Raw genomic sequence first — 18,005 nt, 5'->3', positions numbered from 1 at the left:
TGTCACTCAATGCCACCACCATTGAAAGTCCAGAGCAGAGTCGTCCAGTAGTTGTCCCACCTGAGTACTCCTCATTCAGTGATGTGTTCTGTCCGCGCCGTGCATCTCACCTTCCTCCACACCGACCCTGGGACTGCGCAATCGACCTGGAACCTGGTCAGCCCCTACCGCGAGGAAAGGTCTACCCACTCTCCGTCCCTGAGCAAGAGGCAATGAAGAACTACATTGAAGAAGCATTACAATTGGGATACATACGCCCATCTAAATCGCCAGTGGCTTCTTCCTTCTTCTTCGTGGCTAAGAAGGATGGTGGACTTAGACCCTGCATTGATTACCGTGCACTCAATAATATCACAGTGAAGTTCAGATATCCTCTTCCACTTGTTCCGGCAGCTCTTGAGCAACTGCGTGATGCCAAGATATTCTCCAAATTGGATCTGAGAAGTGCCTACAATCTAGTCCGTATTCGCCAAGGTGACGAATGGAAGACTGCTTTCGTCACTCCCACCGGTCACTATGAATACCTGGTGATGCCCTACGGTTTGTCAAACGCACCATCAGTTTTCCAGGGGTTTATCAATGAAGTGTTCAGAGAATATCTCAATCTGTTTGTCATGGTTTTCATTGATGATATACTCATATACTCATCCAACCCCACAGATCATGTCAAGCACGTCTCCCTGGTCCTGACGAAGTTGCGTGAGTTTCAGCTCTTCGTGAAGGCTGAGAAGTCCCTCTTCCACCAAACTGCTGTTCACTTCCTGGGCTATGACATCAGCAACCACGGAATCAGCATGGACGACCAGAAGGTGAAGGCGGTCCTCTCCTGGGATGCTCCACACACAGTCAAGGGACTCCAACGCTTCTTGGGGTTCTCAAATTTCTACAGACGCTTCATCCACGGCTTCAGTCTGATTACAGCACCCCTCACCTCTCTACTCCGAAACAAACCCAAAAGCCTATCCTGGACTCCTGAAGCCTCAGAGGCCTTCCAGAAGTTGAAACAGGCCTTTGCATCTGCACCAATCCTCCGCCACCCAGACCCTGAGAGGAAGTTCATCGTTGAGGTGGATGCATCCACCACTGGTGTTGGTGCGGTTCTTTCTCAGTGCCAAGGTAACCCTCCTCGTCTTCATCCTTGTGCCTACTTCTCTAGGAAGCTTAGCCCAGCAGAACGTAATTATGACATCGGAAATCGTGAATTACTTGCCATCAAGCTAGCCCTGGAGGAGTGGAGACATTGGCTTGAAGGATCGAAACACCCATTCTCAGTCCTTACTGATCACAAGAATCTCCAATACCTCAAAGAAGCAAAACGACTCAACCCCCGCCAAGCCAGATGGGCCCTCTTTTTCACTCGCTTCAATTTCACCATCAGCTACAGACCTGGATCACGTAATCCTAGGGCAGATGCACTATCAAGACTTCACCATCCAGAGGAGTCCAGTGAGCAACCCGAACCCATCCTACCAAATGAGTACATCTTGAGTCCCATCCTGTGGTCCCTGGATGAGCAGATGGCCGCCGCCAGGGAGTCTGATCCAGCTCCACCGAATACCCCAGCTGGTCTTGTCTACGTTCCCCGACAGCTCAGAACTCAACTCCTCACCTCTGCGCACTGCAACCCCGGCACTGGACACCCCGGGGCCAACGCCAACCTTACGCTTCTCCAAGATCGCTATTGGTGGCCTGGCATGGCTCGGGAAATCCGCAAGCTTGTTGCGGGATGCCCAGACTGCGCAATGTCAAAAACTCCTCGTCACCTCCCTGTGGGGAAGTTGATTCCTCTACCGATACCACAACGCCCTTGGTCACACCTTGGGGTCGACTTTGTCACAGACCTCCCACCGTCCAACGACAATACCTGCATCCTTGTCGTGGTTGACAGATTCTCCAAAGCCTGCAAACTCATTCCACTCAAGAGTCTCCCCACGGCAGCTGAGACAGCAGAGGCCATATTCACTCACGTGTTCAGAAATTATGGCATCCCAGAAGATGTGGTGTCGGACCGAGGGCCCCAATTTATTTCCCGCTTCTGGCGAGCCTTTCTCCGTCTGATGGGTGTAAGCGTGAGTTTGACATCAGGCTATCACCCCCAAACAAATGGACAAACGGAACGGAAGATTCAGGAGATCGGCCGGTATCTTCGAACCTACTGTCACCGGCACCAAGACACCTGGAGTCACTTCTTACCCTGGGCCGAGTATGCGCAGAACTCTCTCCGCCAACCTTCCACTGGCCTAACACCATTCCAATGCATCCTTGGTCACCAACCTCCACTGTTCCCCTGGACAGGAGAATCTTCTGATGTCCCTGCCGTTGACCGCTGGTATCAGGAAAGTGAGAGGGTCTGGGGAGAAGCGCACCACCATCTTCAGCGGGCTGTCAATCGCCACAGTCGCCATGCCAACGTGAGACGATCCTCAGCACCAGAGTATGAAGTGGGTCAAAAGGTGTGGCTGTCCACCCGGGACATCCGAATGCGTCTCCCATGCAAAAAACTCAGCCCTCGATACATCGGCCCCTTCACCATAACTCACCGGATCAACCCTGTCACCTATCGGCTCCAGCTCCCTGCTAATTACCGAATCCACCCCACTTTTCATGTGTCTCTTCTGAAACCCTTTAACTCACCTCTCTCTCCTTCCTCCACAGAGCCTGGTGTCGCTGTCGATCCCCCTTTGCCGCTTCTCCTGGACGAGGGTCCTGTCTATGCCATCCACGACATCCTAGACTCTCGGCGTCGCAGAGGTCGGCTGGAATACCTGGTCGACTGGGAGGGCTACGGTCCAGAGGACCAATCCTGGGTGCGCCGATCTGACATCCTGGACCCAGACCTCCTTGCTGACTTCCATCGCACCCATCCCGGTCGACCAGCCCCCCGCAGCCGTGGCCGACCGCGACGCCGTGTCACCTCGTCCCTGGAAGCGGCTCCTGAAGGGGGGGGTAATGTCACGACGCCACCAGGTTCTCCATCAGTCTCTACTCCTCGTCACTCTGCTCCAACGATCTCCCAATCTAATTCCCCTGTCTACTAATTGCCCAATCATCCTATCCACTTTCCCAATCATCCAATCTCCACTCTACTACTCCCCAGCACCTGCAGCCAATCCCCTCTACTACTCCCCAGCACCTGTAACCAATCTCCTGCTGCCCATTTAAACCCCTGTCACCCTGCTCTCTCCGTCTGGCCTCTTCAACGGAGAACCTAACTCCAGCACACGGACTGCTCCTTGTTCCTGAAGCTCTGCTCCTTGTTTCGCGAAGTGCCTGCTACGTCCCAGGTTGTAGAACTTTTATGTTGGACATTTTCTATTGGAAATCTTTCTGTTGGACGATACACTCTTACAAGTTTGGACTGCCTTCTTATTCTGATGATCTTCTGAGCGTTAACTTCCAAGACCTTGTTTATTTCTCCTGCCTTGGTTCATGTTTGAAAATTAAAACAACTTGATTGATCGTAACCTTGTTTCCTGAGTCTGTGTGCCCTGACAGTGTGTGTGTGCTCACCTTAGAAGGGAGTAGTTTTTGTGTCTGTTTGAGATGTGTAACATCAGCATATGTGACATCCCCGACGTTCTTCTATTTAAAAACACACAGTGCAAAAGGACATCCTGTTTCTTAACGTTTCCAAAAGATTAAGGCCTATTACAAGTTCAACGATCCAGTGACACAGTCACATGCGCACACACACACACACACACACACCATCAGATACTCACATCATTAATGGTCTTCACAGGCACTGTTGATTTGTTGACAGTGGAGTAAACCACATCATCTGGCCCAGGACTCTGAATAACAGCAATTGGATAGAAATGAATACCGAATAGATTAACCGAATAGAATAACCAAATAGAATCGAATAGAATCGAATAGAATAGAGTAGAGTAGAGTCGACTAGAATAGAATAGAATAAAATAGAATAGAAGAGAGCAGTGATTCTCAAACTGTGGCCACTAATAACTAAAGGTATTCCAAGTGGGCCTTGACATACAGTAATTTTCTAATTATCAAAATAACATTTGTGTGTATTGCTGGTGATTATTTATTTGAGTTTTATAGTTGATTTGGCCAGAGATGGGCCCTGACCATTTGTGAAAATGTCAAGTGGGCCTCAAGTTGGGAAAGGTTGGGATTGGGAACCTTTGGGCTAGAGAATAACTGAGTGGACTAAATTAGAGTGGCTGTCACAGTGACAATAGGTGCGTTTGTAAAGTCAACTTGACACTCTGAAAAGAGAATACTGGATATAAAAACACACCCCCTTGACCTCATCATAAGCCTGCCAACGCCCCCCGTATTAAAAAAAATAACACTGACTAATGCCCCCAATGCCAAATAAGTGTCCCCTTGGGGTCCATTGAGAAACACTAAACTAAATCACCTCGCTTGGCAGAACAGCATGGATGCATTTATAAAAAATAAATAGGCCTACTATAGTGTAAATAGTCAGAGTCTATTACATAGGAGACAGAGTTTCAAGAAATTACAGATATGTATTATACATACAGTAGATGGTTGCAATTGTGTCAGTTGCACAAATATATTTAATTGTGTTAGGAATCAACAAAGTATTCTTTGCTCTACTATTACACTACTGCCGTTGTGGGCTCCCGTGTCACCATTAGCTAATCCAGTGGTTCCCAATCCCGGGTTCCCGGAAGCCCTAGGGGGGTTGCGGAGGTTCTGAAGGGGGATCGCGGATAAAAGGGGCATTGCATAAAAACAGGAAATCTAGGTTAACAGCTAACAGCTAACATAATTCCATAACTTGGTTAGTAACAGTATTCACTTGTCCTGGTTAATAGATGTATTATCTGTCATGTGGATTTTTTCTTTTTTTTTAATACATTTTTTTAAGGGCTTTTATGCCTTTATTTGATAGGACAGTCTGAGATGGCGACAGGAAGCGAGTGGGACAGAGAGACGGGGTGGGATCGGGAAATGACCCCGGCCGGACTCAAACCTGGGTCCCCGTGGGCATGCAAGCCCAAATGTGGGGGTGCTTAGCGCGCTGCACCGCTGCGCCACAGCGCCCCCTGTCATGTGGATTTTGAGCAACATTAGAGGGCAAACTACTTATGGAAAATCTAGCAATATTAATGGACAAAAAATTGCCTCTGCGAAAATATTCCAGAAGTCCAAAAGGGGGTCCCCGCTGAAAATGTGAAAGCCCACCTGGGAAACTCAAATTCCCATTGTCATTGTGTCACAAGTGCACACTGCACACAATGAAAATGCATTTATGCCTCACCCGTGCAAGGGGGCAGCCCCCAATGGCACCCCAAGGCAGCAGTGCAGCGGGACGGTGGCATGCTCAGGGTTCCTCAGTCAAGTAAGAGGATGGGGGAGAGCATTGGTTAATTACTCCCCCCACCAACCTGCGGGTCCGGAGTTTAACCGGCAACTCAGCAACCTTTGGGCTACAAGTCTGATGCCCTCACCGCTTACCCATGACTGCCCATTAATGTTTGGGAACCACTGTACTACTCAGTGGTTTTTCTACCCATTCTGCCCTACACAAAATATAAGCATTAACAGGGCCCTCAAGTTATTTTTGCTGTCATTTAGGCCATTGCGGGGCTGACTGTTAGGGTGGCCACTTCAGGAAGTTGTGCTGGGGCAATTACCTGTTGGTAAAACTGACACTGATAACAATGTAATGGTGGCAATAGTGACGACTATGGAGGAATGACAGCAGTCCTCCACTGCATGCTCTGCATTGCCTCTTTGTCTATGGGCACTCATTGCTAAAAAAGACTCAACTTCATCCTAGCAACATGGCTATGACATGACCGAGAGCCTTAAGGTAGCTGATTAAGACTTGGTTATTACAATATTGATGACAGTAAGGTTATAACAGAGGCTTTGTGCAAAAAGGGGAACACAGAACATGTGACGCCGTCTTTCACTCACCGGGCCTGTGCGGTTCTCCTCTTCATCTGTGGTTCTACCTGCATGGCTCTGTCCTCCATTTCCTGACCCAGCAGAACCTGAAGGATCATAATATAAATATAAATGACACATAAATTGACAAATTGACTCATTCTACCTAAGTGTTTCTTATTTTTCTGTACTGTTTCTTTTTTCTTGAAGGTGTTTGGTTCTTAACTAATTAGATGGATTACACAGTGTGTTAAGCAGACAGTATGACACTATCTATCATAAGTGTTTCTCGGTGTAAGTGTTTTTTATGAACAGATGTTTCAATGGAGTTTCATTACCATATACACACAGTGTGTTTCCCCTTGGGATCAATAAAGTTACTCTACTCTACTACTACTCTAAGCAGATGGTTTAATATACTCACTGCCTCGCTTGGTTTTCTTACGTAGCAGGAACATTGCCATGATGATGACTAGTATCACAGCAACAGCTGCCAGCCCAATGCCAATCAGAGCTGGAAGACCTACAGGAGGAGGAAGCGTACGAGAGCCGGTACATCAGAGGAAGGTGTGTGTGTGTGTGTGTGTATGAGTGTATCATTTGACACTCACCCAGACCAGATCCAGAGCCAAAGGACCTTCCTCCAGGCACCTGGGTCACTGCAGAGGAGGAGGATGGAGGAGGAGAAAGAGGAGGAGGAGAGGGAGGAGGTGAAGGAGGAGATGAAGCGGTAGGAAATGGAGAGGGAGGATGAGAGGTAGGAGAGGTAGGAGGAGGAGGACGTGTGATTGGTTTCGCTGCAAAAGTAGAATGTGAAGAGTGAGGCTGGTAGATAGCCGATTAGGAGCTGCACTTTACACCACACACACACACACACACACACACACACACACACACACACACACACACACACACACACACACACACACACACACACACACACACACACACACACATCCACTTGAACTGACCTGGTGTGCCAACTGTATAGGGGATAGAGGCCTGTATCTTCCCTCTTGCAGTGAGTTGGCACCTCCATGTGTGTGGGAGAGGTGGCCTCAGGGCCGTGGGTTTCACTGCCAGCTGGACTTTACAGTTGGACTGTCTGTTGACCCTCACATGGTCTGAGTTCAGCTGTTCAGCTCCGCTCTCATCCACCCACCTCACACACACATCCTGCTCCTCACACACGTCGTCCTTCTTGCCCACAGGTGTACAACCACCAAAGGTGTCCACGATGCAAGAAACGCTCTGACCTTCAAACAAAGCTTTGAATCAACATACAAATGTTAAATCTCTGACTGTGACTGGTCATAAAAAAGGGAAAGACAAAGACAGAATGACAGAGAAGAGATGAGGCAGACAGAGAGGGAGGACAGTATAGTAGATGGAGCAGTGGAAGTAGGCCTATACAGAGAGAGAGAAAAGTTACATGTAAAAATGTGGTAGGGGTGAATTTTTAAAAAAGCAGCCTGGTGAAACATCACCCCCTCTCTTCTTCTTTCCAATCACAGTTTACCAGGCTATGAAGAGGATATGTAATAGTTAAAAAAGGGAAACTTACTGTTAAGAACAGACAGGGGAACAGAAGCATCATAATCAGGCCGATGACGTCCATGAGGGTACTGACGACAGGTGTAGAGTCCAGCATCCTCAGGGGAGACGTCACTGATGTGAAGGGAACAGTTGGGGAGGAGACGCAGCCTCTCTGATCTCGCAGATTGTTGGACCTTTCCCTTGGTGACCTCCTCTACCCCTGAGTTTCTGTCCTTATAGTAGATCCAAGTAGTAGAGGGGCAGTTTGGGTCCTCGTAAATTACTTCCTTACAGGAGAGAATGGCAACTTCTCCTGCCATGGAGAACACCTCTACGGGATCTCCACTGATACCTGGTGAAAATGCCAACCATCTCAAGTAAATTAGGCCTAATTACCATTGTTATTAAAAGCTTACAAGTCATTTAAAGTTTAAGATCTTTTAACATCAGCCTGCAAGTATATGAGGCTTTGGGAGAGAGGTTTATGTTCTTCTGCCAAACTCTGCTAGTTGGCATTCGTACCTTATATCTTTCATGTTAAGTGTTGTGTAGAGAGATGAGAGAATTAACAGATAAAACACACAAATTTGTATATATCAGCCAATGTGTTTTAGATTGTTTTCCTTTTTGCCTTTTTACCTCACTGTATATCATGTGTCATGTATAGTGACCTCAGTTAGAATAATTATATATTTGGTCTTGTATGACTTTATTATATGACAGGACAGTGAAGGAGTGACATGAAATGAATGGGAGAGAGATGAGGGGTCAGAATCGGCAAAGGACTCGGGCCGGAATTGAACCCGCCGGTCGCCGGTGTAGCGCTGCAGTGCCCTACTGATAGAGCCTCAATTAGAATAATGATATGGCTGCTATATCATTGTTATTTAAAAGCTTAACCCGTTACGACACGCCGTTATAAATTTGATGTGACCAGAATGGCAATGACCAAGTCATAGTGCATATAAAGGAACTGTGTTATATCACAATATGTCGTAGCCTATATGGTAGTTAACTTTTCAATGACTATTACAGCGTTCCATTGGTGGAATGACTTCATGTAAGATCATATGGGATTTCTGCCTTAAATTTAACAAATGTGAATATCATCTGTACGCTTTCTTGTTCTTTAGTGTTGGGCATTATCTGTTAGTGTCACCTTGTAGTGTAGTAAACAGCAGAACTAGTGTTGCTCCTTTGGTTCTAACTATTGTGAATTACAGAATGATGTGCTTTAAGTGTTTTTCTTTCGTACAAGGAGATGAGAATGAATCTAGTAATACTCTTTTTTCTTTCTTTCTTTGATTTTTTGTTTTGTTGTTTTAGTGGAACCGTGTCTCACCATGTTTGTTATTTTGAAAAGCTGAACTTTATTTTCAAACTGATTCTGCTTTAAATTTGAGAAATGTGAATGAGCCTACAATGATCAGCCACATAGGCATTGCTAGTGTTGGTTTTATCTTTTGTGTTAAAGTAGAGAATGAATGTGAATATGATGAATCTATAAAACACAGCTCTGGTAAATATCAGGCAATCTGTTTTAACCCTGATGCCAGATGCTGCATACATTGAATAGGTGCCTGGAGCTACGTAGACGCAATATTCAGGCTCATGGGAATTGAGATTTTGTATTTAAAAAGTGGGTAGAGCTGAGTGAACACATTCCAATGCAAGATGATGGTCTTGGCTTTTAAATGCAACTTATTTCATGTTCTTATGTGCTTTGGAGACCGAGATATTTTGCTTTTGGCTCAGGGCACCTTTTCAGAAAAGGCACTAGGCATTTAGCAGGATATTTTTGCAGATGCCTTGGGTTAAAAGGGGTTAAGAATTTGTAGTCCACAAACCATGGGTGGAGCACAATTGAGGCATCTAACCCCACATTGCCCCAGGGACTGTAACCTACCCTGTATAGGTTAATAATAGCTGTAAGTGGCTTCATATATTTCAGATAAGTGTAATGTGATGTAATGAGAAGAGCAGTGTTTCACCGTGCTTGCAGTGCAGTCAGCAGAAGAGTCTTAAGACTTGCTCATAACCATTCGGGTATCAACAAGACCTCTGCATGAAAGGGTTAAAGGGACACTGTGCAGGAAATGGTCAAAAAAGGTACTGCAACTATGCTGCTCATTGAAACTGGGCTGCCTATTGCCAAATTTGATCTTTACATGAAAGTTTACTGAGTAATAAACACATATTTTCTAGTATGGTCCAAGTACAGTCATTTTTGCAGCTAAAAATGGCTATTTTTGGAAATTCAAAATGGCGGACCATGGAGAAGATCCCCCTTTTCATGTATGAAAAGTGCAATTTTTCCAGTCATAATGAATACTTAGAATATGATGCTGGTGGTAAGAATTCATGAAAAAGGTAATATTAGTGAATGAGTATCATGAATTCTGGAAATAAACAACTAAAAATCTCACACAGTGTCCCTTTAAAGTCTCACCTTGCAGGTCATTCAACAGTAGTAGTAGGCCTAACAGATTATGACTTGAACACTGGTACTGTATCACACAGCGTATAGGCCTACTACTTTGCAATTAAAGGATTTAAGTCTCACCTTGCAGGACACTCAACAGTAGTAGAGCTGTAACAGAATTGGTCATTTGGTCAAGACTCGTCTTGGTCATAACCATTTTGGTATCAACAATATTTCTGTATAATAGAGACTCAGCAATGAAAAGTAAAGTCTCACCCTGTAGTGGAGCCAGCAGCAGAATCACAAGCAGCAGCAACATCTTCAGTGTTGACCACAGCAGAGCCATCATCAGCACTATTCTCCGAGATGGACAGACCAATGAATCCCCAGTTCTGTCTTTCACTCGTTCTCCGTCCCTCTCTTCACTCTTGGTTTCACTTTCTCTCTCTCTCTCTTCTGACAATTACATGCTATAAGACCCAGTAAAAGTTGGGAACTTAAGGCTGTTCTCACAGAAACTCTGTAAAAAGAAATATCTCCTCTCTACGCTGAAATACACAGAGTACACTGTAAGCTTCAGCCACCTACGCATATGCAAGCCTCATCCAGAGGAAGAACTGCTATGATCTGCCACAAAGACCAGAGAGGAACTTTATGTAGCTCTATTTCATGCCAGTTCAGTAAGAACCACAGAAAGAGGAAGAAAAAAGCGCTACGCTAAAAAATGATGACCGTGCTTTTCATTTGTCTCATATAGAGCTCCCTGGTCTTCCTACTCAATGCAGCAACACCAACAATATAATTATTACACTCTACCTCTTCTTCAATTCTCTCTTGCAATACGGCTTGAGTGTGTGTGTGAGAGTGTGAGTGTGAGTGTGTGTGTGTGTGTGTGGGTGTAGCTGTTAGTGAGAGTCTGTCGTCTGATTACAGTGACGTTGTGTGGGTAGTTTCAGTTCACTTTTTGTGGTAATTTAAATGTTTATTAGCAAATCAGCATTTATGTAATTCTGCACCATATAAGGATAGACAAGAGCCAGAGGTGTACACAGATGACATGGTCACTAACCAAGATGTACCGCTGCCTACATGGTACAGGGGCCTACAATTACTTCTTAACCATATTGTCATTTTAATGATTGTATAGGGCTACTTAGGCCTATTTATCTTTTTGTAACCAAGTCATTCTTCATTCGTGTCAAGAAGACAGATTACATATGGTCTCTAGCTCTTGTAATTCTTTAAATGTAGCCTACTACGAATACATACTTCTTAACCTTTCGTCATTTTCAATTATTTTATATTCATTCATTCATTCATTTACTTATTTGTCTGATTCTTATTTTAAACTGTGGAGCACATTGAGCTACCGCACACTATAGAGATAGGCTACATGTGCCCTGCTTTGCCTTGTGTAGTTCGACCATACAATTCATTGGAACTAGACCATACTGTGCTCCACTTAACACAGCAACACCCCCCCCCCCCCCTTCAAACAGCCTTCTACGTAAAAACAAACGTGTGCAAAACATGTGTAACACATCTTTCGCCACAAATGGAGAGAAAGCAGAAAGGCTGTGGTGGAGGGACTGGTGGTTTTAAATGAGTGTCAGTGTGCCCAGGCCCGTCAACAGGGGAGGACAACAAGGTTTGTTCTTCTGAGCCCAGGGAGAGAGGGGGCCGGTACTCTGAACCAACCATATTACTATGGCTTATCCATGTTTTGGGGGTAACCATGAAAACCGTGGTTCCTGACTGTGCCATCGTGTTACTATGAAAACTAACCATGGATCATGGTTATTCATGGTTTTCATGTTTTTTGAGCATGGTTTGTGACAATGTTAATTGTAGGCTTAGTGGTTACAACAACCCCCCCCCCCCCCCCCCCCCTCGATACTTACACATAAAATAACCATATATAGCTCACCATTACATACATTTAGCCAAGGCATCTCCCTCCCTCTCTCTCTCTCTCTCTCTCTCTCTCTCTCTCTCTCTCTCTCTCTCTGTCTCTCTGTCTCTCTCTCTCTCTCTCTCTCTCTCACACACACACACACACTAGAACTAGAACACTCCGAGAGTGCAGACCTCCGCCAAGGAAGCTGTTTGATAGAACATTTGACTATGTTTCACCCTATTTTCATTTAAGTCTTTCTGCCTTCTTTTTGTGGAATAAGAAACTGGAATGTTTTGCCCTGTCCCGCAATTCAATTTGTGGTCACTAGGGTCGTCTACATTTATAGTCCAGCAGTGATGAAGAATCTTTACAAAGGTCCTGGTTCTGGTTCGTGATCCGGATCACCACCACAATTTAATAACTTGTTCCTTGAGTCATTACTAACTCCACAGAGTTTCGTCCAAATTCGTTGATTAGTTTTGGAGTTGCTGTCCTGCTGACAGACAGACAGACAGACAGACAGACAAACAGACAAACCGACGCAACCAAAAACATGACCTTCTTGGCGGAGGTAACTAGGCAGCTGTGGTGTAACAGTTAGGGACTTAAACTGAGGATCACAGAGTTGCAGGTTCACATACCACCCTTACCTCTCCCTACACCTCCATCCATGGCTGAAGTGCCTCAAAGGCACTTAACCACACATTGCTCCAAGGACTGTCACCACTATGCGCATTGGATTAAAAAAAGCGTAAAACCATGATTACTTTTCATAAGGGTATGGTTAAACCATGATTAAACCATAGTCACAAACCATGCTCAAAAAACGTGAAAATCCCTATTTCATGGTTAATTTTCACAAGAGATGTTCATGGGCACCTCTGCAACTAAAGAGGCTGCTGTGTATCCAGTGCATGTCTGCTCTACTACTCACGTAGCGATCACCATTGAGATAGAAAATACATATGACATAGAACAGAGTTATGTCTGGTCCATTACAGTCAAGAAACTCAAAACAAGAAATGCTGAATGCAATTTCTGTATTGAATAGCTATGAGTTAGATTTGGCAGTATGGCACTGTTCAGAGGAGCCCCCTGGTTTTCCATGAACATCAAGGAAAGCAGGAGACATGATGAATTAACACATAATACCATGGATTAACATACCACACCATGAATTAACACATCGTACCATGAATTAAAACCATGAATTATCACCATGAATTATAATACCACACCGCCAATGCGACTGCATGCCTACAGGGACCGGTTTCGAATCCGGCCTGGGTCATTTACCAACCTTGTAATGTCTCTCTCTCCCACTCCTTTCCTGTCACGATCTGTACTGTCCTATCCACGTTGAAGGCAAAATGCCCATAAAAACACATAAAAAATATGACACATGTAGCACTGCACATAAACGTATATTTGAATTAATCTCTCTATAGACAGAAACATTTCTACCTGATAAAATATTTGTTATTTGATATAATATTTGTACATGAATATACATCACAACCTTAAACATCTTATTTGTATTCTACTATTCTCTCTACAGTACCCAGTTGCAATTGCTGATGCAGTCACACACACACACACACACACACACACACACACACACACACACACACACACACACACACACACACACACACTAGGGTCTACTCTTTACAGATAAAAAGTCACATAAAAAGTATGTGTAAATAGAGACTGTGATAGATGTTTATCTAAGCTTTGATGTATGAACTGTGCATCACGGAAGTAAAGCGTTAATATACAGGACAGTGCATCTCTTCTAAATAAGAGGAAACAAACAGAAAAAGACAGCCGATATGGAACAGAAGGCCAATGGTGTGAAAAAGGTGTGTGTGTGTGTGTGAGAGGAAAGTACTTTTTGAAAAAAACACACACACACACACACACACACACACACACACACACACACACACACACACACACACACACACACACACACACACACACACACACACACACACACACACACACACACAAACAGAGTAGTGGTGTTGTGTCTGGCTGTGATGTGTAACTTCAGCATACATTTATTCTCATCCGATGTCGTCCTGTTAAAAATACAAAACCCAACATGTTGTTGATAGTTTTTGAAAGATATATAACAAATATATGAAAGGAGTTTTTTAGTTTCCATGTACTGAACATGAAGGTACATGATGGAGGAGTGTGATTCTGTTAAGTAGATCACAAACCATCTTTTGCTAGAATCCAGTTACACACACACACACACACACACACACACACACACACACACACACACACACACACACACACACACACACACACACACACACACACACAAACACACACACACACACACACACACACACACACACACACACACACACACACACACACACACACACACACACACACACACACACACACACACACACACACACACACCATGAGCATCACATACTCACATAGTCACTGTCGCCTGTCTGCACAAACACTGAGTTTGCTGCGGAGTAGAAGACTGCCCTTGGCCCAGGGCTCTGAATAACATAAAGAATAGAATAAAATGATCTATTTACATATTTATTTTCTATCAGTACTGCTGTACAGTATATATGATTTGTGTATACATTTATTATTCATATATTTATTTCCTATGTGCTGTATATTACTTTCTGTACTCTATGTAGGCTATATGATGCATTTACATAGGCCTATTTATTTCATTATGCATTTCCAGTGAGTACTGTATGAGATCTATTTGGAACACAGAATAAGACCAAATGTGCAAAAATACCAGTAAATACTAGTGCGGGGAAGAGTGGAAAGACATTTCACACAAGTTCACTCACTGGGCCTGTGCGGTTCTCCTCTTCATTTGTGGTTCTACCTGTGTGGTTCTGTCCTCCATCCCCTGACCCAGCAGAAGCTGAAGGTTCACAAACATCTCACTCAGTGTTGCAGTTACAACTGTCATATTTTCCACAGCTATGTGATGAAGAGGTATCACTCTTGATAAACATCACAAAATACTTTTTTACACTATTACATTCAACAGTGACTTACAAAACATAGGGTCTGTGTGAAGGGGTTCACAGGAGCAAATGGAGGACATTACGTCAGTGTGTTAGCAATTGAGAGAAACTATAATTGCTACTCACATCTTCTCCTGTTTAGCAACAGCAGTGTTGTCATGACGATCATCACCAAGACAACCAGAGGAACCAATCGGAGGACGGTCACCGCAGGAACACCTGGACCAGGAAGAGGAGGTTTGAAATCAAAGAGAGGAACTAGTTTGACTTGTACCTGGGAGTTGGTTGTGAGCAGAGAGGAATTTATTGCATATGAGACAGTCTCACTGCACCGTGCACACGATGATGGATTTTGGATGTTTTCCAAGAACTTCTACAACAAAAATTGAAGGATGAATACTCTGCGTTGTGTTTGATGAAATACTTATTCACTCCAAGTTTTGCAGCGAGCACAACAAAATGCTACATGATCATCATAAGTCTGGCACTGCAGGAACAATTTTGTCACTCACCCAGACTGGAACTATCAGAGGCACCAGAACTATCATCAGAACCACCAGTGGATCTCCCTCCAGTGAAATCAGAACCACCAGCTCCCCTGGTCACTGCTGAGGAAGATAAGGATGGAGGAGGAGGTGATGTTGGTCTTGTTGTTAAACACACACACACACACACACACACACACACACAGTAAACAGATGACAATCTCTCTCTCTCACACACACACACACGCACACACATATACAGAGTCGGTCTGACACGCGCACGCACACACACACACACACACACACACACACACACACACACACACACACACACACACACACACACACACACACACACACACACACACACACTAACACATGACACTCTCTCTCTCTCTCTCTCTCTCTCTCTCTCTCTCTCTCTCTGTCTCTCTCTCTCTCACTCACACACACACGCACTGTAAATAGATGACACTCTCTCTCTCTCTCTCTCTCTCTCTCTCACACACACACACACACACACACACACACACACACACACACACACACACACACACACACACACACACACACACACACACACACACACACACACATCCACTTGAACTGACCTGGTGTGCCAACTGTATAGGGGATAGAGGCCTGTATCTTCCCTCTTGCAGTGAGTTGGCACCTCCATGTGTGTGTGTGAGCTGGACTCAGGGCCGTGGGTTTAACTCTTAGCTTGACTTTACAGTTGGACTTTCTGCTGATCTTCACATAGTCTGAGTTCAGCTGTTCAGCTCCGCTCTCATCCACCCATCTCACACACACACCCTGCTCCTCACACACGTCGTCCTTCTCGCCCACAGGTGTACAACCATCAAAGGTGTTCACGATGCAAGAAACTTTCTGATCTTCAATTAAAGCTTCAAATCAAAATACAAATGGTATTAATGTTATTGACTGTGACTGGTCATAAAAAAGGGAAAGACAGAGAAGGGATGAGGCAGACAGAGAGGGAGCACAGTGCAGTAGATGGAGCAGTGGAAGTAGGCCTATACAGAGAGAGAGAAAAGTTACATGTAAAAATGTGGTAGGGGTGAATTTTTAAAAAAGCAGCCTGGTGAAACATCACCCCCTCTCTTCTTCTTTCCAATCACAGTTTACCAGGCTATGAAGAGGATATGTAATAGTTAAAAAAGGGAAACTTACTGTTAAGAACAGACAGGGGAACAGAAGCATCATAATCAGGCCGATGACGTCCATCAGGGAACTGTCGACAGATGTAGAGCCCAGCATCTCCAGTGGAGACGTTAGTGATGTGGAGGGAGCAGTTGGGGAGGAGATGCAGCCTCTCTGATCTTGCAGATTGTTGGATCTTTCCCTCCATGACCTCATCCACCCCTGAGTCACTGTCCTTATAGTAGGTCCATGTAGTAAAGGAACAGTGTGGGACTTCCTTACAAGGCAGAACGGCAGCCTCTCCTGCCCTGGAGAACACCACTATGGGATCTCCACAGATACCTGGTGAAAATGCCAACCATCTCAAGTAAATTAGGCCTAATTACCATTGTTATTAAAAGCTTACAAGTCATTTAAAGTTTAAGATCTGTTAACATCAGCCTGCAAGTGTATGAGGCTTTGGGAGGGAGGTTTATGTTCTCCCGCCGAACTCTGCTAGTTGGCATTCGTACCTTATATCTTTCATGTTAAGTGTTGTGTAGAGAGATGAGAGAATTAACAGATAAAACACACAATTTGTAATATCAGCCAATTTCCTTTTTGCCTTTTTACCTCACTGTATATCATGTGTCATGTATAGTGACCTCAGTTAGAATAATTATATATTTGGTCTTGTATGACTTTATTATATGACAGGACAGTGAAGGAGTGACATGAAATGAATGGGAGAGAGATGTGGGGAAGGATCGGCAAAGGACCCGGGCCGGAATCGAACCCGCGTCGCCGGTGTAGCTGCCCAGTACCCTACCATGAGAGCCTCAATTAGAATAATTAGACTATATGGCTGTTATATCATTGTTATTTAAAAGCTTAACCCGTTACACACACGTTATACATTTGCTGTTACCAGAATGGCAATGACCAAGTTGTAGTGCATATAAAGGAACTGTGTTATATCCCATCCAATGAAAACATGACACATAATAAATGCATTGTAGAAGACAATGATAACACTGTCACAGTAAACGCTCCATCAGAGATGCAGATTAATATAATGCACTTCTTAACTATTGGGATATTGTCTTATTTTTTTTGTTTATTCTGCTTTACTCAAGTTATTTATTTGATTCAATTATCTATTTTGTTTTGCTATACTTTCCTTTCCAACTTGCTGCGAGCCCCTAACACTGTCTCGTGGCCGCCCAGGGGTCCCCTGCTCCCACTTTGAAAACCACTGGCCTAAATGATACACTATTATGGAAATGAAAGGTTAACAATTGAGGACAATGTTGGTTGTCTATTTCTGTGTTCAAAGATTTTAAAGAACAACAACTTAACAACAATCTAAATACAGCATGTTAGAGCCCACTGTAAATTAAGCATAGCCTAAATCATCATAAAAAAGTACAAAATCTTGTTATTTATCATCTGTACAAGCAATTTATGCAAAAAAAAATCAAATTTAACATGAAATTCCAGCTGGAGCCTGTTTTGAGACGCAGGAAACGGGACTAAGACCTAATATTTTGCAATAATAATATATATATAATAATAGCCTATACTGTATTGCAATTTAAGTCTCA

The 18,005-nt window shown here is 44.2% G+C and overlaps 1 protein-coding gene and 1 long non-coding RNA gene across 2 annotated transcripts in view; both read right to left on the bottom strand.

Annotated features, from left to right (window-relative positions):
* LOC134468776 (uncharacterized) overlaps positions 1-7,745 on the bottom strand; it is a 10,056-nt gene extending 2,311 nt beyond the window's left edge. Inside the window, exons 1-7 of the mRNA XM_063222646.1 lie at positions 7,520-7,745; positions 6,861-7,157; positions 6,501-6,548; positions 6,314-6,412; positions 5,920-5,996; positions 3,723-3,794; positions 3,511-3,582 (exon numbers count right to left, since the gene is read on the bottom strand). Of these exons, the coding sequence (XP_063078716.1) occupies positions 3,511-3,582; positions 3,723-3,794; positions 5,920-5,996; positions 6,314-6,412; positions 6,501-6,548; positions 6,861-7,157; positions 7,520-7,745 (891 nt within the window). The remainder of the gene's footprint in view (positions 1-3,510; positions 3,583-3,722; positions 3,795-5,919; positions 5,997-6,313; positions 6,413-6,500; positions 6,549-6,860; positions 7,158-7,519) is intronic.
* Positions 7,746-13,731: 5,986 nt separating this feature from the next.
* Positions 13,732-14,992, bottom strand: LOC134468590 (uncharacterized). The gene is made up of 4 exons (XR_010038851.1): positions 14,900-14,992; positions 14,591-14,667; positions 14,207-14,278; positions 13,732-13,828 (listed from the first exon to the last, which is right to left on the bottom strand). It is a non-coding gene; the product is annotated as an uncharacterized LOC134468590 (long non-coding RNA).
* Positions 14,993-18,005: the final 3,013 nt, after the last annotated feature.

This window comes from Engraulis encrasicolus, chromosome 18, assembly GCF_034702125.1.
Source record: "Engraulis encrasicolus isolate BLACKSEA-1 chromosome 18, IST_EnEncr_1.0, whole genome shotgun sequence".
NCBI classification, from domain to species: domain Eukaryota; kingdom Metazoa; phylum Chordata; class Actinopteri; order Clupeiformes; family Engraulidae; genus Engraulis; species Engraulis encrasicolus.
The sequence above is the reverse complement of the archived record's forward strand: the minus strand, read 5'-3'. Positions and strand labels throughout refer to the sequence as shown.